The 27,645-nt window shown below is 49.2% G+C and overlaps 1 protein-coding gene across 1 annotated transcript; it reads right to left on the reverse strand.

Moving 5' to 3' along the window:
- Positions 1-2,599: 2,599 nt before the first annotated feature.
- On the reverse strand, positions 2,600-27,645 carry ACP7 (acid phosphatase 7, tartrate resistant (putative)). The gene is given in 13 exon segments (XM_037991649.2): positions 2,600-2,909; positions 4,978-5,115; positions 10,368-10,439; positions 10,549-10,616; positions 10,697-10,754; positions 10,848-10,955; positions 11,052-11,166; positions 11,263-11,325; positions 11,552-11,574; positions 11,576-11,676; positions 12,779-12,961; positions 13,262-13,462; positions 27,202-27,645. Coding segments are annotated over 13 exon segments (1,329 nt in total). The 5' UTR covers positions 27,335-27,645; the 3' UTR covers positions 2,600-2,843.

Here is a 27,645-nt window from a genome sequence, read left to right on the forward strand (position 1 = left end):
AAAAAAAAAGGAGTTTAGATCCATTTCGAAGGCAAGGCAAACAGGATTTTCTAGACACTTGGATGTGGAGCATGAGAAAAAGAGGAATCAAGATAGATCCCAAGGCTTTCAATCTCATTTAACCCCAAGGCAGCCTCACAGAATATTATCATTCTTGGGTTACAGATGAAGAAACAGATTCAGAGAGGGTTGCCGACTTGCCCATGGTCGCACAGGAATTGGCGGAGCTGGGATTTGAATCAGTTTCTGTTTGACACCAGTGTCCAACCTCTGCCCTCTGTGGAGGTTGCCACCTCCCGGCATGTCCACAGCCTCACCCAGCCCGGGACAGGGCATGCCAGGCCCACACAGGGCACCAGTTCAGTCAGTGGCCACAGCACTCCATGACCGTCCAGCTTGTGACCTCACGGTCTTGGCCCGGCCCGCCACGGGATTCTCTCACTGCTCATCACCCGTGTTGAGTAACCGTGTTTCCCTGGCTGCCTGCGAGCTCCCAGAGGGCATGACTGTAGCCGATTCATCACTGTCCCTGGCATTGCCTGGCCGGAGCCTGGCATGTAGTGGCCTTCATGAAGGCAATCAATATTTATTAAGCATCTATCTTGTGCTGGGCAACGCTGGGACGCAGCTCTGCGCCCCATCCTTCTGAGGTTGAAGTCCAGCGGGGGAGTCAGAGAGACCTATCTCCAGACAGTGATGGCCTAGAATGGGCAGGACTGGAACTGCAGGGGAGCCCAGAGTCCCCAGCCCAGCCCGAGTAGGGGCCTGGGAGAATTTGGCAGAGGTGTCAAACTCATGGTCACCACCCTCACAGACTTAGCCTTCTGGCTATAGACAGCCAATGAACAAGTTAACCAATCAAGGAGAGAATTACAGATGGAAGTAAAATGGGGAAGGGGCAGGCAGCAACAGAGGAGATTTTTGCTGGGGTCAGCAGAGAAGGCCTCTGAGGAGGGGACACCAAGGTTGAGACCTGAGGTTGAGAAGGTGCCAGCCTGGGATGAGCTGGGGAGAGGGCACACAGGGGGCAGACAGCCAGCGCCCAGGCCCCACAGTGAGAAAGAGCTGGCTGTGTTCCAGGAACGGCTAGGAGTCCTGCGTGCCTTGGGCCAAGTGAGGGGTGGGTGGGAGGGAATAAAATCTGCGGAGGCAGAAACCGCGCCCGTGATAGGGGAATAGATAGATCTCAGGTCATCCGGCAGGGCTGGGAGCCCGCACGTCCCAGGGCAGCCGTCAGCCCTGGGGCCTTTACCTGTGACTCGTGGAGTCTGACCACTTCCTTCACCTGCTCAGAGCCTCCTCTGGCTCCACCCAAAGTCCTCACCGTGGCCTGTAAGGCCCCGTAAAAGCCGTCCCCACCACTGCCCTGTCCTCAAGCTCGGTCTCCCTCTCACTTCTCCCTGCTCCAGCCACAGTGGCCTCCTCGTGGACACTCCAACAGGGCACGCACGTTTCCTTGTTTTATTTTTCTCTTTTTACAACTTTGTTATTTACATATATTTTTTGAGACAGGGTCTTGCTCTGTTGCCCAGGCTGGGGTGCAGTGGCGCAATCGTGGCTCACTGCAGCCTCAACCTCCTGGGCTCAAGCCATCCTCCCACCTCAGCCTTCTGGGCAGCTGGGACTACAGGCACACACCACCATGCCCAGCTAATTTTCGTATTTTTGGTAGAGATGGGGTTTCGCCGTGTCAGCCAGGCTGGTCTCAAACTCCTGGGCTCGAGTGATCCGCCCGCCTCAGCCTCCCAAAGTGCTGGGACTACAGATGTGAGTTACTGTACCTGGCCAGCCAGGCACATCTCTGTCTCAGGGCCTTTGCACTGGCTATTCCTCTGCCTGGAACGCTCTTTCCCCAGTTGTCTGCCCACTTGGCTCCTTCCCCACCTCCTTCAGATCAAATGTTGCCCTCTCAGTGAGATCCCCCTGAAAACTGCAACCACTCTTTCACTGTCCCTGCATTTTCTATGCACAAATCGCCATTTAACCAACTCATTTATCGCGGTTTTTGTCCAACTCTCTGGTTAGGGTGTCAGCTCTGTGAGGGCCAAGATCTCTGTCTTGTAAATGGCTGTCTCTCCAGCTCTGAGAACAGAGACTGGCACATGGTAGATGCTGGATAAATTATGATTCAATAAATAAAAGACAAGAAAGAAAGGAAGGAAAGAGGGCAGGAACTGGCAAGTCTGTGGGCTCTCGTGGTTCGTCATCTGTCCTAGCTGGGAGGCAAGAGTGTTAACACGTCTCCTCTTCCCGGATAAGATGGTGCCATGCTGGGAAACTGAGGCACGAAGGGACTCTCGGTAGCAGTCCTGGAGCAGTGAAGCAGGAGCCAGGCTTCAGACCAACTCTCAATGCCGTGCTTAGAAGAAAAAGTCCCCGACACCACCTGCTGGTGAGTAGTGTCATGACAGTTGTGGCCACCTTCCTGACGGAAGGCTGGTGATGCCCTTGCCCGGTGGGCAGGACAGGAGGCAGCCCAGGGGTATCCCCGGAAGATGCGCAGAGTCCATGGAGCCACAGCTTAAGCCTCTTGATTCCTGAAGCCCTGTGGGCACCTCGCCCGATCAGAGCTATGCAGGAGGGTGGGGCCCTGCCAGCAGAGACCTGCTCTGTGTCACTCTGTGCCCGCACACCTGCCCTCCCTCCACAGCCAGCCAGGACTCCCACCTCTCCAGGAGGGAACAGCTGCCCCAGCTCCATAGGGCTGCATGCACCCTACATGGGGCCTCTGGAGGGCAGGGGAGTCAGGACCCACCCAAATCCCCACCCAGGCCTGGGCAGTTTCTGGTCACAGCAACCAAGGCATCAAAACGTAGGCTTCTGGAGGAGAGCTGCCCCCATCCCTAGAGATACATCCTCCGGCCAAACAGGGGTCTCACCACCCAGACATCATCTACGATCTTCCCATCCTGTGAGGGACAAAAACAGGGACGGTAGTTAGAGCTGAAAGCCTGAACTCTGGGGCCAGATGGCCTGGGTTCCAATCCCCTCTCTGCCCTCTGATGGGCTGTACAACCCCGAGCAAGTGGCTAGACCTCTCTGGGCCTCAGTTTTCCTCATCTGAAAAGTGGTGGGGAGAGTAACAGTACCCACATCATAGATGTTGTGGGAGTTAAATGAGATAGTATGTGTAAACAGAGCCCAGCATATGGAAAGGGCTATGTAAGTGTAGGCTATTCTTGGAGCACAAACTCTGGAGTGAGACAGACCTTGCTTTATATTCCAGCACATCCACTCTTTTCCTCTCTCTCTCTTTTTTTTTTTTTTTGAGACAGAGTGTTGCGGTGTCACCCAGGCTGGAGTGCAGTGGCACGATCTTGATTCGCTGCCAAACCTCTGCTTCCCAGGTTCAAGCCATTCTCCTGCCCCAGCCTCCCGAGCAGCTGGGATTATAGGCACGCACCACTACGCCTGGCTAATTTTTGTATTTTTTACTAGAGACAAGGTTTCACCATGTTGGCCAGGCTGGTCTTGAACTCCTGACCTCAAGTGATCCACCTGCCTCAGCCTCCCAAAGTCCTGGGATTACAGGCGTGAGCCACCGTGCTGGGCCCACTTGTCTAACTTATTTGAGCCTCAGTTTTCCCGTCTGTGAGAGGGGATGATCATAGTTTCCACCTCACAGGACTATGTGGGGGTTGAAGGACTTATTATATATAAAATGCTTAGAAGAGTGCAGAACTTGGTAAATTTTGTAGGTATTTCCCATTGTGAGGCAGGGGAAGATAAAGATGGCAGGGTGGGACACAGGTGGGGGGAAATAATAAGATGGGTATGTGGTAGGGCTGGCTGAAGGTTAGGTGGACCCAAATAATAATGGCTCACCTTTCTTTGTTTTTGCCATTGTAGTTTTTAAAAAATGATAATATTTATGATTTATTGAGCACCTACTGCATACCAGGCACTGCCTAGATGCTCTGTATTTAGTAGCACTTTATTTTATTTACTTATTTATTTATTTATTTATTTATTTATTTATTTATTTTTGAGACAGAGTCTCACTCTGTCACCCAGGCTAGAGTGGTGAAACCCCGTCTCTACTAAAAATACGAAAAATTAGCCGAGTGTGGTGGTGGGCGCCTGTGATCCCAGCTACTCGGGAGGCTGAGGTAGGAGAATTTCCTGAACCCGGGAGGTGAAGGTTGCAGTGAGCAGAGATTGCACCACTACACTCCGCCTGGGCGACAGAGCGAGACTCCGTCTCAAAAAAAAAAAAAAAGTTAGATGAGTGGCTCAAGGTCATTCAGCTGGTAAGTAGCAGGAGCAAGTTTCTAGTTCTACAGTCCACATTTGTTTGTTTTTTTGTTTTGAGTAAGGGTCTCACTCTGTTGCCCAGGCTGGAGTACAGAGGCGAGATCATAGCTCACTGCAAACTCTAACTCCTAGCTCAAGTGATCCTCTGCCCCAGCCTCCCAAGTAGTTGGGACTACAGACTTCTGCCACCACACTTGGCTAATTTTCGTTGTTTTTTTTTTTTTTTCCCTAAGACAGAGTCTCATTCTGTCTCCCAGGCTGGAGTGCAGTGGCGCCATCTTGGCTCACCGCAACCTCCGCCTCCCGGATTTAAGTGATTCTCCTGCCTCAGCCTCCCATGTAGCTGGGATTACAGGCACCTGCCACCACGGGGAGCTAATTTTTGTATTTTTAGTAGAGATAGGGTTTCACCATGTTGGTCAGACTGGTCTCTTAACTCCTGACCTCAAGTGATCCATCTGCCTTGGCCTCCCAAAGTGCTGGGATTTCAGGTATGAACTAGCACACCTGGCCTAATTTTTGTATTTTTTGTAGAGATTAGGTCTCACCATGTTACCCAGGCTGGTCTTGAACTCCTGGACTCAAGCAATCCTCGTGCCTTAGCCCCACCAACTTGCAGGTGTTGCAGGCATGAGCCACTGCGCCCAGCATGTTTTTAACAACTCATTTGCCTGGCGGGGCCTGGCTGTGCAGTCACATGACTCGGGCCTGCCCCTCACTGACCTGGTCGTCCGACACCTGCTGGATGTGGATGTGGGTCCCGTTGAGGATGTGCAGCCGGGTGTACCCGTACTCCTTCACACGCACGGCACTCCAGGGCCTCGGGAAGACAGCAAAGGGCGTCAGCCGCTCCTCACAGCCCTGGGAAGGGAGAACTGGTCAGACCCAGGGCAGGTGTAGGACCCAAAGGGAAGCAGAAATGACCTGCCAGCCCAGGACCCTGCTGCCCTCAAGGAAGACAGTTAAGACTTGGCCATAGAGACCAGGCCCGGTGCCTCACGCCTATAATCCCAGCACTTTGGCAGGCCAAGAACGACAGATCAATTGAGGTTGGGAGTCAGAGAACTGCCTGGCCAACATGGTGAAACCCTGTCTCTACTAAAAATACAAAAATTAGCCCGGTGTGGTGGCAGACAACTATAGTCCCACCTACTTGGGAAGCTGAGGCAGGACAATTGCTTGAACCCGGGAGGCGGAGGTTGCAGTGAGCCAAGATCATGCCACTGCACTCCAGCCTGGGCAACAGAGTGAGGCTGTCTCAAACAAAAACAAAAACAAAAAGACTTGGCCACAATAATGCTTCGCAATTGAACATTTTGTCCCGGGCAGGCTTCCCTTGCTCCAGGTCTCTGACTTCTAGAAAAGTACATGGCTGTGTAAGAGTCTGCCCACTACAGAATTACAGTGAAAGCTCTGAACCGGAAGCCATCCCAACGCCCATCAGGGAGTCAGTTAAATACATTATAGCATAGCCATCGCAAAGCAGGGAAGTGGGGTGAGACAGAAAGATGGCCAAGATGTGTGTGAAGGGGAAAAAGCAATTCGAAGAACAGAGAAATCACTGGATCTGAAGCCTGGCTGCACAGTAGCCCCTCCAAGAAAGCTTTTTAAAACATCAGCGCCTGGGGAAACAGAATGCTCGTGCTTGCCGCAGAAAAGCCAGGCTTGAGGAGCAGAGAGGATGCCAGAGCCAGGAAAATCATCATTTTGCACCTAGCATTGTAATACCAGATTGAAGCAAGGATCATGAATGGATGATGAAACTAGCAGGGAAAGTTTGAGGCATAACAGGACGTTTGCATAGTCTCAAAGTGTCTCTCCAGGAGATGCTTGTTAATTACATAGGAAAAAAGAGAGTCACTTTATGGTGGAGAGGGCTGGCAGACACCTCCCTAACCGAGTGATCAAAGTGAGTATCATCAGTAATGACACCCATCCATACCACACTTTCAGCTAGAAATCAGAGGCTCAAAGAGGTTAAAAAGACATCGTGCAGCCGGGTGCCGTGGCTCATGCCTGTAATCCCAGCACTTTGGGAGGCCGAGGCGGGCAGATCATGAGGTCAGGAGTTCGAGACCAGCCTGGCCAACATGGTGAAACCCTATCTCTACTAAAAATACAATAATTAGCCGGGTGTGGTGGCACAGGCCTGTAGTCCCAGCTACTCAGGAGGCTGAGGCGGGAGAATCACTTGAACCCGGGAGGCGGAGGTTGCAGTGAACCAAGATCTCGCCACTGGACTCCATCCTGGGTGATAGAGCAAGACTCTGTCTGAAAAAAAAAAAAAAAGAAAGAAAAAGAAAAGAAAGAAAGAAATGAAAGAGACAAGACACCTAAATACAGCACGTGATATCAGATCCTAGGCTGGTTGGGGGGGGGAAATTTTTGCTTTGATTTAAAAGACACCAAGGGGACGATTGGCTAAACTTGAATAAGGTCTGTAGAGTAGATAATAGTATATTATCAGTGTTAACTTCTTGAATTTGATAATTACACTGTGATGATATAAGAGGTTTTTTTTTTTTTTAGGAAATACAGAGAAAGTGGTAAAGGGGTATATCATGTCTGTAACTTGCTCTTGATTAGACCTGAAAATAAGACTAAAGTGGAGAGAGAAAGACATTAAAACAAATATGTTTAGCTAAGCACAGTGGCTGACGCCTGGAATCCCAGCACGCTGGGAGGCCAAGGCAGGAGGACTGCTTGAGGCCAGGAGTTCAAGACAAGCCTGGGCAACATAGCAACACCCTGTCTCTACAAAAAGTAAAAATTAAATTAAAAAAAATTAGCCAGGCATGCGTATAGTTCCAGCTACTCAAGAGGCTGAGTCAGGAGAATGGTTTGAGCCCAGGAGTTGGAGGCTGCAGTGAGCTATGATAGAGCCACTGCACTCCAGCCTGGGTGACAGAGCTGGATCCCATCTCTATTTTTTTCTTTAAAAATGTGGTTAAGCCAGGCACAGTGGCTAACGCCTGTAATCCCAGCACTTTGGGAGGCTGAAGTGGGCGGATCACCTGAAGTTGGGAGTTTGAGACCAGCCTGACCAATATGGAGAAACCCCATCTCTACTAAAAATACAAAATTAGCCAGGTGTGGTGGCGCACGCCTGTAATCCCAGCTACTTGGGAGGCTGAGGCAGGAGAATTGCTTGAACCCAGGAGGCGGAGGTTGCAGTGAGCAGAGATCACGTCAATTGCACTCCAGCCTGGGCAACAAGAGTGAAACTCCATCTTAAAAAAAAAAAAAAAAAAGTGGTTAAATGTTCATATTTGGGAAATCTTGGTGAAGTGGATATGGAAAGTCCTTGTATTGTTAGTGCAACTTTACTGTTGGTCTGAAATAATTTCAATTTTTTTTTTAATTTTTTATTTTTGAGACAGAGTTGTACTCTTGTCACCCAGGCTGGAGTGCAATGGCGTGATCTTGGCTCACTGCAACTTCTGCCTTCCGGGTTCAAGCGATTCTCCTGCTTCAGCCTCCTGAGTAGCTGGGATTACAGGTGCCCGCCACCACGCCCAGCTAATTTTTGTTTTTAGTAGAGACGGGGTTTCGCCATGTTGGGCAGGCTGGTCTCAAACTCCTGACCTCAGGTGATCCGCCTGCCTCAGCTTCCCAAAGTGTTGGGATTACAGGTGTGAGCCACCGCGCCCGGCCTCAAATTTTTTAATTAAAGAAAAAAACCAATTTGTGCTGATAAAATCAGAATAGCAGTCACCCATGGGCAGAGCCTGACTGCCAAGGGCCGTGAGAAGCCATCTGGTGCTGACAGCATTCTATTTCGTGCTCCACGTGGCAGCTACTCTGGGAGATCAATGCCAGGGATTCTGGTATTTTGACCAGGGTCAGGACCAAGCATTGCAGTTTTAAAAGCTCCCCAGGTAATTCTGATGTGCACCAAGTTTGAGAACCACTGGGGCATGACCCACAATCTAAGTGGTTTTTGTTTTTGTTTTTTAAAGTAAGCAATACAGTAACATGTCTCTATCTAAACCATTATTCATCTGTATATGCAGAGAACATATAAAATGCCTCAAGAGAGTTAACAGCTGAGAGTGGGGCAATGTGCAGTGTGAGTGGCTGCTGTTCACCTCTTGCTCTCTGTAACTGTTTGAATTTTTATTACAAGTGATTGTTACTTTTATATATATACATATATATATAAAATAATAATAATTGGTTTTGTCATGTTGCCCAGGCTGGTCTCAAACTCCTAGACTCAAGCGATCCACCCATCTCAGCCTCCCAAAGTGCTGGGATTACAGGCGTGAGCCACTGCACCCTGCCTCACTTTGCTCTTAATCATTTATAAGCAGCAGCTTTGGAAGGCCAAGCGGGGGAATTACTTAAGCCCAGGAATTCGAGATCAGCCTGGGCAACATAGTGAGACTGTCTCTATTAAAAACATTTTTGTTTTTGAGATGGGGTCTCGCTCAGTCCCCAGGCTAGAGTGCAGTAGCACAATCTCAGCTCACTGCAGCTTCAACTTCTCGGGCTCAAACGATCCTCCCACTTTGGCCTCCCAAGTAGCTGGGACTACAGGTGTGCACCGCCATGCATGGCTAAATTTTGTATTTTTTAAAATAGAGACGGGGTTTCACCATGTTGCCCAGACTGGTCTCGAACTCCTGACCTCAAGCAACCTGCCCGCCTCGGTCTCGCAAAGTGTTGGGATTACAGGCATGAGCCACTGTGTGTGGCCAAACTTTTTTAAATTAAATTAAAAAATTAAAAACTAAGCCTCGCTCCATGGAGAAGGGGTAGATTCCAAGCCTGAGCAGAAAAAACACAGGACGATCCTGGAATATTTTGAAGTGCCAGAGAATAAGGAGGGGACGAGTGGAAAGGAGACAGGAGCCCACTGATGGCCGCAGCCGGCACAACCTAAACATCCAGATAAATAACAGTTATGTTGGATAATAACCCGCAGAGTAAAATAAATTACCCATGAGTTCACACAGACATAAATAAACAATTAACCAACTAAACAAATGTGGCAGAAGACACAAATCAGCCTTGCAGGAGGATCTCAATTAATAAATCTTGGAAGAGCGAGGGCAACAGAAAATCCCCATTAGAACGGCACAGTAAGACTGGGCGCAGTGGCTCTCACCTGTAATCCCAGCACTTTGGGAGGCCAAGGTGGGCCGATCACCCGAGGTCAGGAGTTCAAGACCAGCCTCACCAACATGGTGAAACCACATCTCTACTAATAATACAAAACTTAACCAGGCATGGGGGTGGGCATTTATAAGCCCAAGTACTCGAGAGGCTGAGGCAGGACAATGGCTTGATCCTGGGACGTGGAGGTTGCAGTGAGCCGAGATCGCGCCACTGTACTCCAACCTGGGCAACAAGAGTGAAACTCCGTCTCAAAAAAGGAAGGAAAGAAGGAAGGAAGGAAGGAAGGAAGGAAGGAAGGAAGGAAGGAAGGCAGGCAGGGAGGGAGGGAGGGAGAGAGGGAGGAAGGGTTCTCATTAGAACAGCTTAGTAATAACTGTTGTAGGCAGGGTCCGCTAATGGGTTCTAAAATAAGAGGGTGAAAGTTTGAGGAGAAACGGGACATTTGGGCCAGGCACACCTGTAATCCTAGCACTTTGGGAGGCCGAGGCAGGCAGATCACTTGAGGTCAGGAGTTTGAGACCAGCCTGGCCAACATGGTGAAATCCCATCTCTACCAAAAGTACAAAAATTAGCCAGAAATCTCTTGAACAAGGAGGCGGAGGTTGCAGTGAGCTGAGATCATGCCACTGCACTCCGGCCTGGACAACAGAGCGAGACTCTGTCTCAAAAAAAAAAAAAAAAAAAAAAAAAAAGATTGTTTTGTTTTGTTTTGTTTTGTTTGTTTACAGACGGGATCTGGCTTTGTCACCTAGGCTACAGTACAGTACAGTACACAGTACAGTACAGTGATCATAACTCACTGTAGTATCTTCCTGTCTGTGCTCTGTTCCTGGATCTATCCAATGGGCATGCTGCTAGGAGTTTCTGACCTTAGGGCTGAGGGTTAAGTGATATCCACTGTATAAAGCACCCAGCACTCAGGCTGGAACGAAGTCAGCCCTCCATGGATAGGAAGAGAGAGAGAAGGCAAAGGCACCCGTCCCCCTGCTCACGGCAGATCCTGTGATGATGTGGACGGGTCCTCGCGGGTTCGTGTAGGGCATCTCTTCGCTGCCGTTAAATACCTGGGGAAGGGAACAAGTTGGGTGGCGGGCAGTCACACGAGGCCATTCTAGGGACATCTGACCACCCTGACCCCAGCTGCGTGGGCGCCCAGCCCTCCACGTGCCTCACCTGGTAGTTGTAAATTGGCCACAGTCGTTCATACGAGTGCTCATGAGCCCACAGCTGCAGATCCACTCCTGAGATAGAGCAAGCGGGGATCAGATCTCTGAATCGGGCAGAGGTGGGGTGTGGGGCATGGGTCCCAAGGGTTGCTCACCGTATTTGTAGAAAAGATCCTCCAAACCATACAGCTTGCCTTGGAGGCCTCTGCGGACCTGGGCAGGGTGAATGAGTGGGTGAGGGTGACGCAGACCGACGCGCACCTGGCTCTCGGCACCTCCCCACCGTCTCCCAGGGAGGGGCCTCACCTTGCTTTCATGTCGTGTGCAGTCGTCCAGATCTGCGTTGGAGCAGTACATGGGCCGGTGCCCCATGGTGATGATCCACGGCCGGGCTGCCCGGTTCTTATTGGCTTTCTAGGGAGAAGGGCCCAGGGTGAGGGGCTAGGAGTGGGGGGTGGAGGGGGAGGTGGGACCGGCCGGGGGACTACAGGGGGCCTCCACCCAGGTTACCTGGAGGTCGCTCTCCAGCCAGCGAAACTGCCTCTGTACCAGGTGGCGGCCGTAATGGAGAAAGAAATAGACCTCGGTGGAGAAGGAGATGATGTGGGCGGGACCCAGATCCCAGCTGGAGGAGTCAAAGGGCAGGGGTCAGGGACCAGGGCTCCTCTGCATCTCCCATCCTTCAGGGGAGAGGGCCAGTCCCCCGGCACCTGCACATTACCTGTACCACAGGCCCTCATTATCTCCCGGCATGCTGAAGCGAGCCTTGTAGTTAGAGAAGTTGCTAGAATAAAGGAAGTACAAGGGATAGAGGTGAGGGACTGAATTTCCTAGCCCTACTCCTATACCCTGCCACTGTCGGGCCCTGAGTCTGGCTTCCAGCCCACCCCCATCTCCTCTTGCTACAATTGAAATGTTGCAGCATGAGAGACTCAAGGGAGACACCAACAAGAACGGGACCGTTTCCATTGATCCAGCCCTTGCCCACGGCCACAGCCCTCGGTCCTCACTAGCGTTCTTCGTGGTTCCCGGGGGCATGTCATGTACGGCAGGCTGGCAGCCACAGGTTCAATGAGCCGCATAAACCTATCCCCGACGCGGGCATTGTCCTGATCCATGTTGTAGGCAAAGTCTCCTGGGGGAGGGGGTGGAAGGAGGGTGAGGACCCAGGCCCAGCTCTGCTTTCATTGGAATTGAGAGAGCCAGGTTAGTCCCAGCACTTTAGGGGGCCAAGGCAGGAGTATCACTTGAGCCTAGGAATTCAAAACCACCCTCCCAAAGTGCTGGAATTACAGGTGTGAGCCACTGTGCCTGGCCAAGATGGTTTTTGTTTGTTTGTTTGTTTTTGTTTTCTTTGTTTCTTTTTTTTTTTTTTTGTGAGACGGAGTCTCCTTCTGCTGCCCAGACTGGTATGCAGTGGTGCCATCTTGGCTCACTGCAACCGCTGCCTCCCAGGTTCAAGCGATTCTCCTGCCTCAGCCTCCCAAGTAGCTGAGATTACAGACACACGCCACCACACCTGGCTAATTTTTGTAGTTTTAGTAGTGATGGAGTTTCACCATGTTGGCCAGGCTGGTCTCGAACTCCTGTCCTCAAGTGATCCACCTACCTTGGCCTCCCAAAGTGCTGGAATTACAGGCATGAGCCACTGCGCCCGGCCCAACATGAGTATTATTATTATTCCCATTTCAGATGGGGAACCTGAGGACCCAGGTCACACAGCTGGCTAGTGAAGATGTAGAAGTAAAACCAAGGGAGCCTGATTCCAGTGTCTACCCTTTGAAACATAAAATCTCCAATCCCCATTACCCATCTCATTCTCTTCCCCCTCTTAAATAACAACAGCAGCAATAATAATAAAAACAGCACAAGGACACCGAAATGCACCTGCACCCTGCCAGGCAACGCAAACTCAGGTAGTCATCATAACAGTCCTGCGAACTCGGAACCAGCTTTCTCTCTAATCAAACTACACGGGGGGAAAAACCCCTGCTCCTGGCAAGAGCGCCAGAGTTGGGATATTAACCAAGGCAGGCTGGTTGGCCACAGACATCATCTCCGTAGCCAGTCTCATCCCCTGTCCCTTCAGAGACACACTGGCCCCAGCCCTGTCCCCTCCACGGTCCTGGCACCGCCCCCCATCCGCGCTTCCCCCACCATCCCTCCCCGCGCTCCCCACACCATCCCTCCGCGTGCGCGCTGACCACCATCCTTCCGAGCCCCTGCGGATGCCTCACCCACGTGGAGAACGGCGTCGTACATGCCCTGCTGGGTGTCCCTGCGCAGCCGCGGTAAGGCCTTCGGGTTGTCAGCCCCCAGGTCCCCAAACACAGCCAGGCGGGGACTCCAGTGGGCCCCATTCTTGAGGGCCCTGAAGCGGAACCGACGGCTCCAGCCTTGCGCACTGCCACAGCGATAAACTGAAGGGAGAGGAAAATGTCGCAGACAGCTGGGCCGCCCCCAGGACGCTCCCTCCAACCCTATCCTTCCCCAACTGGTGGAGGGGAGGAGATGGGGGGACTGGTTGGGGCTGGCCCATGCCCCTTCGATCTGCCTTCCCCGCACCTTCCGTTTTCATCCTGGGGTCTCATACAATAGGCTTGCACGTAGGCAGAGGAGTTACCAGCCCGGCCTGAGCCACCGGCCAGTGGTAGCTTCTAGTCTGTATCCCACTCCTCTTCCCATTCCCCCTCAAGAGCTCAACCTGGGGGCCCTCTCACCATACTGAACCCCCGGCAGCAGCTTCCGAAGCGTGACTCGGTGTATGTAGAGCTTCCGCCGGAGAATGCCCCCGTCCACAAAGGGGACGAAGGTGCCTTGGGCGCGGAGGGGCAGAGGCCCCGTCGGCTGCAACCCGAATTGCACTTCAGAGCGGGTTGGGACCCATGTGGTCCAGGTTACAGTCATGGAGCCTGGCTCACCTGGGGAGAAAGAGACAGAGGATAGACCAGGAGTGAGGCCTGGGCAGGGTGGTAGGGATGTGCAGAAAAAGTGAGGGGCGTTGACCACTGTTGAACAGTTAGTAGTTAAGGAGACAGGTTCCGGAACTGCCCAAGTTCAATCCCAGCTCTGCCATTTCTTCTTCTTTTTTTTTTTTTTTTTTTTTTTTTTGAGTCGGGGTCTCAGTCTGCTGCCCAGGCTAGAGTACAGTGGTGCAATCTCAGCTTACTGCAACCTGTGCCGCCTCCCAGGTTCAAGCGATTCTCCTGCCTCAGCCTCGCGGGTAGCTAGGATTACAAGCATGTGCCACCATGCCTGGCTAATTTTTGCATTTTTAGTAGAGATGTAATTTTGCCATGTTGGCCAGACTGGTCTTGAACTCCTGACCTCAGGTGATCCACCCACCTTCGCCTCCCAAAGTTCTGGGATTACAGGCATGATCCAGCTCTGCCATTTCTAAGCTGAGCTTCCCTGGGGCACATCACTTCACCTCTCTGAGCCTCAGTTTTCCTGTCTGTAAAATGGAAAAATAATAGTTTCTGCACTATATGGTTGTTATGAGGCTTAGATGAATAAATATAAGTAAAGCAAATGAAATAGTGCCTAGTACACTTAGGGTTATATGGGGGAACGAGTATTATTATTAATATCATTATTTACTGTGTGCAGGTCTTGTACCAACTATTGTACACACATGATATCATTTAAAGGTTGCCAGCTTGGGTGTCTGGAGGCCACAGGTGATCTAAAGGGAGACAAGGGCCACCTGTAAGTGAGCAAGGAGTTACAGAGCATGTAGCCATCTGTAGACCCTGCCCTATCTCAAAGGGGCAGCCATCATTCAGATCTGGCAATAGCCACCAAGCAAGCAGGAAACGGGCCCAGTACTAGCAAAGCTATTGACTTTTCTTTTTTCTCGGAGATAGGGTCTCACTCTGTTGCCCAGGCTGGAGGTACAGTGGTGCCATCTTAGCTCACTGCAGCCTTGGCCTCCTGGGCTCAAGCTATCCTCCTGCCTCAGCCTCCCAAGTAGCTGGGACCACAGGCACATGCCACCATGCCCAGCAAATTTTTTTTTTTTTTTTGAGGAGGAGTCTTGCTCTGTTGCCCAGGCTGGAGTGTGATGGCGCAATCTCGGCTCACTGCAACCTCCGTGAGATGGTTTGACTTTGTGTCCCTGCCCAAATCTCATCTTGAATTGTACTCCCATAATTCCCATGTGTTGTGGGAGAAACCAGTGAGAGATTATCTGAATCAAGGGGGCGGTTTTTCCCATACTGCTCTCATGGTAGTGAATAAGTCTCACGAGATCTGATGAGTTTATCAGGGGTTTCCACTTTTGCTTCTTCCTCATTTTCTCTTGCCACCGCCAAGTAAGAAATACTTTTCACCAGCTGGGTGTATTGGCTCATGCCTGTAAACCCAGCACTTTGGGAGGCCGAGGCGGGCGGATCATGAGGTCAGGAGATCGAGACCATCCTGGCCAACATGGTGAAACCCTATGTCTATTGAAAATACAAAAATTAGCTGGGTGTGGTGGCATACACTTGTAGTCCCAGCTACTTGGGAGACTGAGGCAGGAGAATTGCTTGAAGCAGGGAGGTTGCTGTGAGCCAAGATCACGCCACTGCATTCCAGCCTGGCAACAGAGCAAGACTCTGTCTCAAAATAAATAAATAAATAAATGGGAAAAAAAAAGAAAGAAAAAAGAAATGCCTTTCACCTCTGCCATGATTCTGAGGCCTCCCCAGCCATGTGGAACTGTAAGTCCAATTAAACCTCTTTTTCTTCCCAGTCTTGGGTATGTCTTTATCAGCAGCATGAAAATGGACTAATATAGTAAGTTGGTACCAGTAGAGTGGGGTGTTTTTGAAAAGATACCTGAAAATGGGGAAGCGACTTTGGAACTGGGTAACAGACAGAGGTCAGAACAGTTTAGAGGGCTCAGAAGGAGACAGGAAAATGTGGGAAAATTTGGAACTTCCTAGAGACTCGGTTGAATGACTTTGACAAAAATACTGATGGTGATATGGACAATGAAATCCAGGCAGAGGTGCTCTCAGGTGGAGATGAGGAACATGTTGGGAACTGGAGCAAAGGTGACTCTTGTTAGCTTTTAGCAAAGAAACTGGTGGCATTTTGCCCCTGCCCTAGAGATTATTGGAACTTTGAACTTGAGAGAGATGATTTAGGGTATCTGGAGGAAGAAGTTTCTAAGCAGCAAAGCATTCAAGATGTGCTGTTAAAGGCATTCAGTTCTAAAAGGGAAGGAGAGCATAAAAGTTCAGAAAATTTGCAGCCTGATGATGGGATAGAAAATAAAATCCCGGCCGGGCGCGGTGGCTCATGCCTGTAATCCCAGCACTTTGGGAGGCCGAGGTGGGCGGACCACGAGGTCAGGAGATTGAGACCATCCTGGCTAACGCGGTAAAACCCCGTCTCTACTAAAAAATGCAAAAAATTAGCCGGGCGTGGCGGCGGGCGCCTGTAGTCCCAGCTACTCCGGAGGCTGAGGCAGGAGAATGGCGTGAACCCGGGAGGCGGAGCTTGCAGTGAGCCGAGATCACGCCACTGCACTCCAGCCTGGGCGACTGAGCGAGACTCCGTCTCAAAATAAAATAAAATAAAATAAAATAAAATAAAATAAAATAAAATATAAAATAAAATAAAATCCCATTTTCTGAGGAGAAATTCAAACTGGCTGCAGATATTTGCATAAGTAATGAGGAGCTGAACGTTAATCCCCAAGACAGTGGGGAAAATATCTCCAGGGCATGTCAGAGACCTTTGCAGCAGCCCCTGTCATCACAGACCCAGAGGTCTAGGAGGAAAAAATGGTTTCTTGGGCAGGGCCCAGGGTCCCTGTGCTGTGTGCAGTCTAGGGACTTGGTGTCCTGCATCCTAGCCACTCCAGCTGTGGCTGTAAGGGGCCAACATAGAGCTTGGGCCATGGCTTCAGAGGGTGCAAGCCCCAAGCCTTGACAGCTTCCACGTGGTTTTGAGCCTGCAGGTGCGCAAAAGTCAAGAATTGGGGTTTGGGAACCTCCACCTAGATTTCAGAAGTTAGTTTTCATGCTGTTGATAAAGATACCTGAGACTGGGAAGAAAAAGAGGTTTAATTGGACTTACAGTCCCACATGGCTGGGGAGGCCTCAGAATCATGGCAGGAGGAGAATGGCACTTCTTCCATGGTGGTGGCAAGAGAAAATGAGGAAGAAGCAGAAGTGGAAACCCCTGATAAAACCATTAGTCTCAGGCCGGGCACGGTGGCTCAAGCCTGTAATCCCAGCACTTTGAGAGGCTGAGATGGGCAGATCACGAGGTCAGGAGATCGAGACCAACCTGGCTAACACAGTGAAACCCTGTCTCTACTAAAAAAATACAAACAACTAGCCAGGCGTGGTGGCGAGCGCCTGTAGTACCAGGTACTCGGGAGGCTGAGGAGGAGAATGGCGTAAACCCAGGAGGTGGAGCTTGCAGTGAGCTGAGATCTGGCCACTGCACTCCAGCCTGGGTGACAGAGCGAGACTCCATCTCAAAAAAAAAAAAAAAAAAAAAAAAAAACAAAGCCATCAGTCTCATGAGACTTATTCACTACCACGAGAACAGTAAGGGGGCAACTGCCCTCATGATTCAACTGATCTCCCTTCAGGTCCCTCTCACAACAGTTGGGAATTATGGGTGTACAATTCAAGATGAGATTTGGGTGGGACACAGAGCCACACCGTATCATTCTGTCCCTGGCCCCTCCAAATCTCATACCCTCATATTTCAAAATCAATCATGCCCTCCCAACAGTCCCCCAAAAGCATTAACCCAAAAGTCTACAGTCCAAAGTCTCATGTGAGACAAGCCCTTTCAACTATGAGCCTGTAAAATCAAAAGCAAGCTAGTTACTTCCTAGATACAATGGGGATACAGGTATTGGGTAAACACAGCCATTCCTAATGGGAGAAATTGGCCAAAACAAAGAGGTTAAAGGGCCCATGCGAGTCCAAAATCCAGCAGGGCAGTCAAATTTTAAAGCTCCAAAACGATTTCCTTTGACTCCAGGCCTCACATGCAGGTCATGCTGGTGCAAGAGGTGGGTTCCCATTGCCTTGTGCAGCTCTGCCCCTGGGGCTTTGCAGGGTACAGCCTCTCTCCTGGCTGCTTTCACAGGCTGGCATTGAGTGTCTGCAGCCTTTCTAGGAGCACAGTGTAAGCTGTCGGTGGATCTACCATTCTGGGGTCTGGAGGACGGTGGCCCTCTTTTCACAGCTCCACTAGGTGGTGCCCCAGTAGGGACTCTGTGTGGGGGTTCCAGCCCCACATTTGAAGTGATTCTCCTGCCTCAGCCTCCTGAGTAACTGGGATTACAGGTGCATGCCACCACGCCTGGCTAATTTTTGTATTTTTAGTAGAGACAGGGTTTCACCATGTTGGCCAGGCTGGTCTCGAACTCCTGACCTCATGATCCGCCCACCTCAGCTTCCCAAAGTGCTGGGATTACAGACGTGAGCCACCACGCCCAGCCTAGAACACATCTTTACATGGTGGTTTTTATATCCCAGGAGCATATATAGATAGATATGAAAATCCAGATTTTGAAGTGATAGCTTCAAATTCTTAAACGTTAGCACCCAAGTCAAGGTTTTAAAAATACCGTGTGGTGTAGTGTAATGTTAAGAGTTCTTCCTCCAGTCATACAAAAATGCATGTGTTCAGGGTTATTTATGGCAGTACTCTTTGTAATTGCAAAATACGGGAAACAACCTAAATGCCCATATTTAGGAGAGTGACTGAATAACATCCACACAATGGTGTAAAAAAGAATGAGGACAAGCTCCAAGAATTGCTATGAAACGTTTCCAGGACATATTGTTATACCAAAATAAGCAAAGTGCATAAGAGTATAGTTAGCTGCCCTTAATGTAAGGGGGTATAAGAAAATATGGAGGTGTCTCTGCTCATTTGTACAAAAGAAATACACCAGGTACTAAAGGATACACCAGGTACTAAAGAGATGAATTACTTACAGGGGATGGGTGGAAAATGAGGTAGAAAAAAAGAGGAGGCCAGACGTGTATTCCCAGCACGTTGGAAGGCTGAGGTGGCTAGATCACTTTGAGGCCAGGAGTTTGAGACCAGCCTGGCCAACACGGTGAAACCCCGTCTCTACTAAAAATGCAAAAATTAGCTGGGCGTGGTGGCTCACACTTGCAATCCCAGCACTTTGGGAGGTTCAGGCAGGTAAATCACTTAAGGTCAGGAGTTCGAGACCAGCCTGGCCAACATGGCAAAACCTGGTCTCTACTAAAAATATAAAAATTAGCCGGGCATGGTGGTGCATGCCTGTAATCCCAGCTACTCAGGAGGCTGAAGCAGAAGAATCACTTGAACCCAGGAGGCAGAGGTTGCAGTGAGCCAAGATTGTGCCACTCAGTGCACTCCAGCCTGGGTGATAGAGCAAGACCCATCTCAAAAAAAAAAAAGATAGAAAGAAAGAACGGGGGCTGGGGAAGGAGGGGAAGGAAAGAAGGAAGGAAGGAAGGAAGGAAGGAAGGAAGGAAGGAAGGAAGGAAGGAAGGAAGGAAGGAAGGAAGGAAAAGAGAAAGAAAGGAAGGGAGAGAGAGAAAGGAAGGAAGGAAAAAGAAGAGAGAAAGGAAAGAAAGAAGAAAGAGAAAAAGAAAGAAAGAAAGAAAAAGAAAGAAAGAAAGAAAAGAAAAGAAAAGAGAAAAGAAAGAAAGGGAGAAAGAAAAAAAGCGGGGGGCCAGGCTCAGTGGCTCACACCTGTAATCCCAGCACTTTGGGAGGCCAAGGCAGGTGGATCACTTGAGGTCAGAAGTTCGAGACCAGCCTGGCCAACATGGCGAAACCCTATATCTACTAAAAATACAAAAATTAGCTGGGTTTGGTGGCACATGCCTGTAGTCCCAGCTACTCAGGAGGCTGAGACAGGAGAATTGCTTGAACCCGGGAGGCGGAGGCTGCAGCGAGCTGAGATCACGCCACTTCACTCCAGCCTGGCAAGACAGAGCAAGGCTCTCTCTCAAATAAATAAATAAATAAATAAATAAATAAAAGGAAGGGGGAATGGGAACAGAGGAACAGAGTAGTAGGGATGAAGAAACAGAGACATTTATCTGAGTCAGGCTTTTCATATAAGTTTGACTCCAGGAACTGTAGTCGTGTTTCACATTTCCCTCACACACCCACAAAATAAACAAAACTATCAGGATATGGGGGGAACCCAATGTGGAATAGAGACACTAATAAGTGGACCTAACCAGATTAAAAAATGAATAACATAACCACGTGGAAGGGGGTAAGGAAGAAAAATAACTGCAAGAAACAGTGTCCTAAGTGGGTATTATTATAAGGCAAAAGACGAAAAGGACTCTGCATAAAGGCTGTCACCTTGGCATTGAGTGCTTCTCCCAGTCATACCTGTAAATGATTCTGAAACTGCTATATATATATATTTTTATACCAAGTTTCACACTTGTTGCCAAGGCTGGAGTGCAATAGCACGATTTTGGCTCACTGCAACGTCTGCCTCCTGAGTTAAAGCAATTCTCCTGCCTCAGCCTCCCAAGTAGCTGGGACTACAGGCGTGCACCACCACGCCCAGCTAATTTTTGTATTTTTAGTAGAGACGGGGTTTTACCATGTTGGCCAGGCTGGTTTTGAACTCCTGACCTCAGGTGATCCACCCACCTCAGCCTCTCAAAGTGCTGGGATTACAGGCGTGAGCCACCACACCCAGCTGTAACTGCTTTATGTATACACTAGGATTGAACAAATAAATATATTGTAGACAGTAAGAGTCAAGTTTCTGAGTGTTAGAGAAAGAAGTTACAAATAAGAAAAGATGAGGCTAAAATAAACCCATGATCCTGGGCTGAAATCAGGGATATCAGTAAGATCTCATGGTAATTTTTTTTTTTTTGAGTTGGAGTCTCACTTTGTTGCCCAGGCTGGAGGGCAGTGGTGCGATCTTGGTTCACTTGAACCCACCTCCCGGGTTCAAGTGATTCTCCTGCCCCAGCCTCCTGAGTGGCTGGGATTACAGATACATGCCACCATGCCTAGCTAATTTTTTGTATTTTTGGTAGAGATGGGGTTTCACTATGTTGGCCAGGCTGGTCTCAAACGCCTGACCTCAAGTGATCCACCTGCCTCGGCCTCCCAAAGTGCTGAGTCACCGTGGCCGGCCAGGTAATTAATTTTATACAGATTTGGCCGGGCGCAGTGGCTCACGCTTGTAATCCCAGCACTTTGGGAGGCCAAGAGGGGCGAATCACGAGGTCAAGAGATCGAGACCATCCTGGCAAACACGGTGAAACCCCGTCTCTACTAAAAATACAAAAAAAAATTAGCCGGGTGTGGTGGCAGACGCCTGTAGTCCCAGCTTCTGGGGAGGCTGAGGCAGGAGAATGGCGTGAACCCAGGAGGCAGAGCTTGCAGTGAGCCGAGATCGCGCCACTGCACTTCAGCCTGGGTGACAGAGCAAGACTCCGTCTCAAAAAAAAAGAAAAAAATTTATACAGATTCAAACATAGATGTGTGAACATGAAGCTTTGTGTACATGCATGTATTGCCTCGCTGTGTTTGTTGAGAGGAACTAGAAGCTATGACATCTCAGTGGCAATGAGCACACCTAGTGCCCAGATATTAGTTTCTAAATACCCATTCTCCAATAAAAAGTAACTGGAGGGCTGGGTGCAGTGGTTCACGCCTGTAATCCCAGTACTTTGGGAGGCTGAGCAGGTAGATCACAAGGTCAGGAGTTTGAGACCAGCCAGACTGACATGGTGAAACTCCATCTCTACTAAAAATACAAAAATCAGCTGGGCTTGGTGGTGCACACCTGTAGTCCCAGCTACTCGGGAGGCTGAGGCAGGAGAATCCCTTGAACCCGGGAGGCAGAGGTTGCTGTGAGCCAAGATCACGCCACTGTACTCCAGCCTGGGTGACAAGAGTGAAATTCCATCTCAAAAAAAAAAAAAAGAAACTGGAACTCATTGTGGGAAATAGGTGCTTCCAAGGATGGAACAGGAAATATACAAGAGGAGCCTGGAATTATTTGTGATGTCATCAAGTGAGGAAGTACTCAGAAATGATGGAAGCTTGTTGTAAGAACACAGAACCCAATCTGAAGGAATTCTGAGAGCCCAAATCTGGGACAATCGTAACATCAGATTTTTCACCCATGGAATAAAATGGATATCCATGAGTCCATGATATAAATAAATCATTGAATAAATTAATAAAGGGATCAGGAAGGGACAGCTTTTTCTTATAATAAAATTTCAATTAGATGGAAGGAGCTACTATATTGAATAGGAACAATAGACCAAAAAAACAAACAAAAAAAAATAGAAGTGTGGAGGCTGGGCACAGTAGCTCACATCTATAATCCCTACACTTTGGGAGGCTGAGGCAGGTGGATTGCTTGAGCCCAGGAGTTCCAGACCAGCCTGGGCAACATGGTGAAACCCTGTCTCTACAAAAATGCAAAAATTGCCAGGCATGGTGGTGCATCCCTGTAGTCCCAGCTACTCAGGAGGCAGAGGTGAGAAGGTCACTTGAGCCCGGGAGGTAAGGGTTACAATGAGCTGAGATTGTGCCACTGCACTCCAGCCTGGGTGACAGAGCAAGACGCTGTCTCAAAATAAATAAATAAATAAATTAGAAGTTATTAGCCGGGCGCAGTGGCTCATTCCTGTAATTCTAACACTTTGGGAGGATGAGGTAGGCAGATTGCCTGAGCTCAGGAGTTCGAGACCAGCCTGGGCAACACAGTGAAACCCCGTCTCTTCTAAAATACAAAAACTTGTCCAGGCATGGTGGCGTACACCTGTAATCCCCACTACATGAGAGGTTGAGGCAAGAGAATTGCTTGAACCTGGGAGGTGGAGGTTACAGTGAGCCAAGATCGCGCCACTGCACTCTAGCCTGGGCAACAGAGCAAGACTCCGTCTCAAAAACAAAACAAAACAAAAGTTATAAAATTTAAAAAGAAAAAAAAAAGGAGGGAATTAGAAAATTAGAAAATCACCATTAGGCAAACACCACATTGATAATTGTTGCCAATAAGATCCACTGATGGATGCTAAAATTAGTGAGCAAACATTGAGGAGAAACGGGATTTGCATTGTCTTGAGCCATCTCCCTCAAGATATTTATTAACTACAAAGAGAAGAATAATTACTTTATAGAGGAGAAACCCAGCAGGCACCTCCTTAATGAAACAATCAGGGTCAACATCAGTAAGTCACAACAATAAGTCATAGCCACATCTTGATCCTTCATATCATGCACCAAGAAGGGCACAACATCATGTCTATGATAGTCTTGCCAAAAATACATCACTTAATTCCAGTCATGAGAAAGTATCAGACAAACCCCAAACGAGAGATACTGTATGAAATAGCTGATCAGTACTCAGTAATACCAAGATCATGAAAGACAAGGGAAGACTGAGAAACTAATGGATGGGAGAGACTAGGGAGGCACAACCACTAAATGCAATGTGAGACCCCGGATCAGATTCTGGAAGGGGAAATGGACATTAGAAGAAAAACGGGTGAAATTCAAATGAGATCTGTAGTTTAGTTAACAGTATTGTACCGATCTTGATTTCTTGGTTTTAATCATTGTACCATGGTTACGTAAAATGTTCACATCAGGGGAAACCGAGTGAGGGGAGACAGGAACTCTGTAATATTTTTGGAACATTTCTGCTAAATCTAAAAGTGGTACAAAATTAGAGAGTTTTAAAATAGGCCGGGCACAGTGGCTCATGCCTGTAATCCCAGCACTTTGGGAGGCTGAAGTGGGTGGATCATTTGAGGCCAGGAGTTCAAGATCAGCCTGCCCAACATAGCAAAACCCCGTCTCTACTGAAAAATACAAAAATTAGGGGCCGGGTGCAGTGGTTTATGCCTGTAATCCCACCACTTTGGGAGGCCAAGGTGGATGGATCACTTGAGGTCAGGAGTTCAAGACTAGCCTGGGCAATACAGTGAAACCCTGTCTCTATTAAAATATAAAAATTAGCCGGGCTTAGTGGCATGTACTTGTAGCCCCACCTATTTGAGAGGTTGAGGCAGGAGAATCGCTTGAACCTGGGAGGCGGAGGTTGTAGTGAGCCAAGATCGCACCACTGCACTCTAGCCTGGGCAGCAGAGTGAGACTCCAACTCAAAAACCAAAAAAACGCAAAAATACAAAAATCAGCCAGGCATGGTGACACGCGCTCGTAGTCCCAGCTACTTGGGAGGCTGAGGCAGGAGAATCCCTTGAACCTGAGAGGCAGAGGTTGCAGTGAGCCAAGACCGCACCACTGCACCACAGCCTGGGCGACAGAGTGAGACTCTGTCTCAAAACAAACAAACCCACAAAGATCGTGGGCTCCTGAACCAGCCTGCCGGCATTCAGATTCCCAGGCTATGTGAACTGGGGTCAGACTCTTCCCCTGCTATGGGTCTCAGTGTTACTCTCTTGTCAAACGGGAGTAGCAATGGTACCTACAGCTTAAGGTGGATACCAGGTTAAACGAGTTATCCATCTAGAGTGCTTATAAGCGTGTACTTGCCATTGTTATTGTGTAGGCTGAAAAAGGACAGCCATGATCTCACTGGATTGCCATGGCAGCACTATGAGATGGGTTTTTACTGCCTTTCCCATTTTTACAGAGGCCTCCAGGCAAAGTGCTTTGTCCAAGGTCACTAGACCGGCAAATGCCAAGCCGGTTCATTCACGTGGTTTCTGATTCCACATTGCAACTAACCTTTAAGAAACTCTCTCTCCTGGGCATGGTAGCTCACCCCTGTCTTCCCAGCACTTTGGGATGCTGAGGTGGGAGAATCACTTGAGCCCAGGAGTTTGAGACTAGCCTGGACAACACAGTGAGACCTTATCTCTACAAAAAATAAAAAGAATTAGCCAAGCATGGTAGTGCATGTCTGCACTACTCCAGCTACTCAGGAGGCTGAGTCAGGAGGAACACATGTGTCCAGAAGTTAGAGGCTGCAGTAAGCTATGATTGCGCCATTGCATTCCAGTGTGGGTGACAGAGTGAGATCCTATCTAAAAAAAAAAAAAAAAAAAGAAACTATCTTCTTTGAAGATGTAAAAGACATGAAAAACAAGGAAAGATAAGGAATAACTGAGGAACTGTCACAGATAGAAAAGAGTAGGACTAGAGCCTGGCACATTGGCTCACGTCTGTAATCCCAACACTTTGGGAGGCTGAGGTGGGTGGATCACTTGAGGTCAGGAGTTCAAGACAAGCCTGGCCAACATGGTGAAACCCCATCTCTACTAAAAATACAAAAATTAGCCAGGCGTGGTGGTGCGTGCCTATAATCCCAGATACTTGGGAGGGTGAGGCAGGAGAATCGCTTGAACCCAGGAGGCAGAGCTTGCAGTGAGCCAAGATCATGCATTGCACTCCAGCCTGGGCAATACATTGAGGCTCCATCTCAAAACAAAACAAAACAAAACAAATTTAGCTGGGCATGGTGTCATGCCCCTGTGATCCCAGCTATTCGAGAGACTGAGGTGGGAGGATCGCTTGAGTCTGAAAGTTGAGGCTGCAGTGAGCCATGTTTGTGCTTCTGCACTGCAGTGCCAAACCCTGACAGAGCCAAACCCTGTGTCAAAAAACAAACAAACAACTGTTCTCCCTGTTTCAACCACATGTCTGTGCAAGAACAGATTTTCTTCGCAGGCAAAATCCAAAACAACAAATCACAACAGACTAAAATGAAAACAGATCTGAGGAGAATCCAGGTGTCAGTTACCAAACCAGATACTAAAGAGATTTTAGGCCAGGCACGGTGGCTCATGCCTGTAATCCCAGCACTTTGGGAGGCCGAGACCGGAGGATTGCTTGAGCTTAGGGGTTCAAGACCAGCCTGGGCAACATGGTGAAATTCCATCTCTATAAAAAATACAAAAGCTAGCCAGGTATGGTGGTGGGTGCCTGTAATCCCAGCTACTCGGGAGGCTGAGGTGGGAGAATCGCTTGAACCCTGCAGGGCGGAGGCTGCAGTGAGCGAAGATTGTGCCACTATACTCCAGCCTGGGTGACAGAGTGGGACCCTGTCTCAAAAGAGTAAAAAATAAAAGATTTTTGAAAGATGCAAGCAATGTCACTCTCCTCACTCAATTTCTTCTCTTGCAAAATACAGTTTTTTCATTAAAAATATCATTTACATTAATACAGAAGATATTTGTTGTTGTTAATTTTAAATGACAATAAAAAATTTTAAATGCCTCAGTTTTAATACCTCATTTAGTAAATATTGCTAGCTATAGTGCACATAAGCTAAAGCTCTTTGAAGTTCTCCGTAAGTTTTAGCAGTGTAAAACAGTTCTGAGATTAACAGTGTAAAACAAATAGTCCTGAGATTTAAAGTGTATGGAAATTGCTGCTACATACCAAGCTCGGTTCTGTCCCACCAACCCTTTTTTTTTTTTTGAGACAGGGTCTTACTCTGTCACCCAGGTTGGAGTGTAGTGGCATGATCTTGGCTCACTGCAACCTTTGCCTCCTGGGCTCAAGTGACCCTCTTGCCTCAGCTCCCCAAGTAGCTGAGACTGCAGGCATGAGCCACCATGCACAGCTAATTTTTTTATTTTTTAAATTTTTTTGTAGAGATGGGGTTTCACCATGTTACCTAGGCTGGTCTTGAACCCCTGAGGTCAAGTGATCCACCCACCTCAGCATCCCAAAGTGCTGGGATTACAGGCATGCACCGTCGTGCCCAGTCTCCACCACATTTTTTTTTTTTTTAAAGACAGGATTCTCTCTGTTGCCCAGGCTGGAGTGTAGTGGCCAATCATGGCTCACTGCAGCCTTGAACTCGGCTCAAGCGATCCTCCCACCTCAGTCTCCCAAGTAGCTGGGACTACAGGTACTTGCCACCACACATGACTAAGATTTTTTTCTTTTTTCCTAAGAGGCAGAGGTCTCACTATGTTTCCTAGGCTGGTCCCAAACTCGTGACCTCAAGTGATTCTCCCGCCTCAGCCTCCCAAACTGCTAAGACTACAGGTGTGAGCCCCCACACCCAGCCTCAGTTCTGCCTCTTTACAGGTAGCAACTCATTTACACCTCACTATGAGGTTGCACTAATATCACCCCCATTATCCAGATGAGGAGGCTGAGGCCAGAGAGATTAAGCCACTTGCCCAAGATCAGGCAGCAGGTATATAGCAAAGATGGGATTCTAACCCATTTGGTCTGGGTGCTGAGGGTCCAGAGTCCAAGCTCTTGCCCTGACAGTGGAAGGATCCTAATCAAAGATTGGGAGGCAGCCATCCTGGTGGGGAAGAGGAGAGGAGGGATGGAGAAGGGGCTGAGTAATCCAGCTCTGTTATCACTCATCCACTGGTTCCTTCCAAAACTGGCTCTGAGGCCTACTGTGCACAAACGAACAAATGTGCCAGGTCCCAGAAGCGCGACAGAGATGCAATGAACAAGGACAGCAGCAGCCCCCTTAGGAGAGCAGGAGAGCACTCACTGTGGGCTGGGCACCGTGATCATTCCGCACACTTCCAGGTGTACCATGGCCTGTACTTCCCGTTCCACAGAGGCAGATGACAGAGGCTCGGGAAAAATGAGCCACTTGCTTAGGGGCTCACGGTGGGGATTCCTGAACCCTCAAACAATGAAGCACCGCTGGGCCTCGCTGGGAGAGGCGTAGAAAGGGGTCAGGGACACTTACCTGGGTAAGACAGATGGACTTGCTCTGGGGCAGCGCTGGGGGCCCCTGGGGACCCCTGAACTCCTTCCTGAACTCCCAAGGAGAATAGCAGGAGTAGAGAGCAACAGGACCAGTAGCCAGGAAGGGGGTGCATGGTGGTGGGTTGGTGACCGCAGACAGGGGAAAAGTGGAGGGACTGAGGAGATCACCTCCTCACAGGTACAGCAGGAAGGGCTGGGAGGTTGGGGAATGGAGGATGATCTGGCAGTCCTCTGGAGGACAGAGGCAGGAGAGCAGGGAGGTCTCCTTCAAGATGGGTGGTTATCCAGACGCTGGAGAGAGAAACCAAAAATAAGAATGGCTAAGGAGCAGCAGCAGAGCTCTCTGAGCCTCACTCACAGTATGCCAACCGCTTGACATAGATGAACTCACGGAAGCCTCATGACATTGCTATGAGGTGGTGGC

This window comes from Chlorocebus sabaeus, chromosome 6 (assembly GCF_047675955.1).
Source record: "Chlorocebus sabaeus isolate Y175 chromosome 6, mChlSab1.0.hap1, whole genome shotgun sequence".
Taxonomy (NCBI): Eukaryota; Metazoa; Chordata; class Mammalia; order Primates; family Cercopithecidae; genus Chlorocebus; species Chlorocebus sabaeus.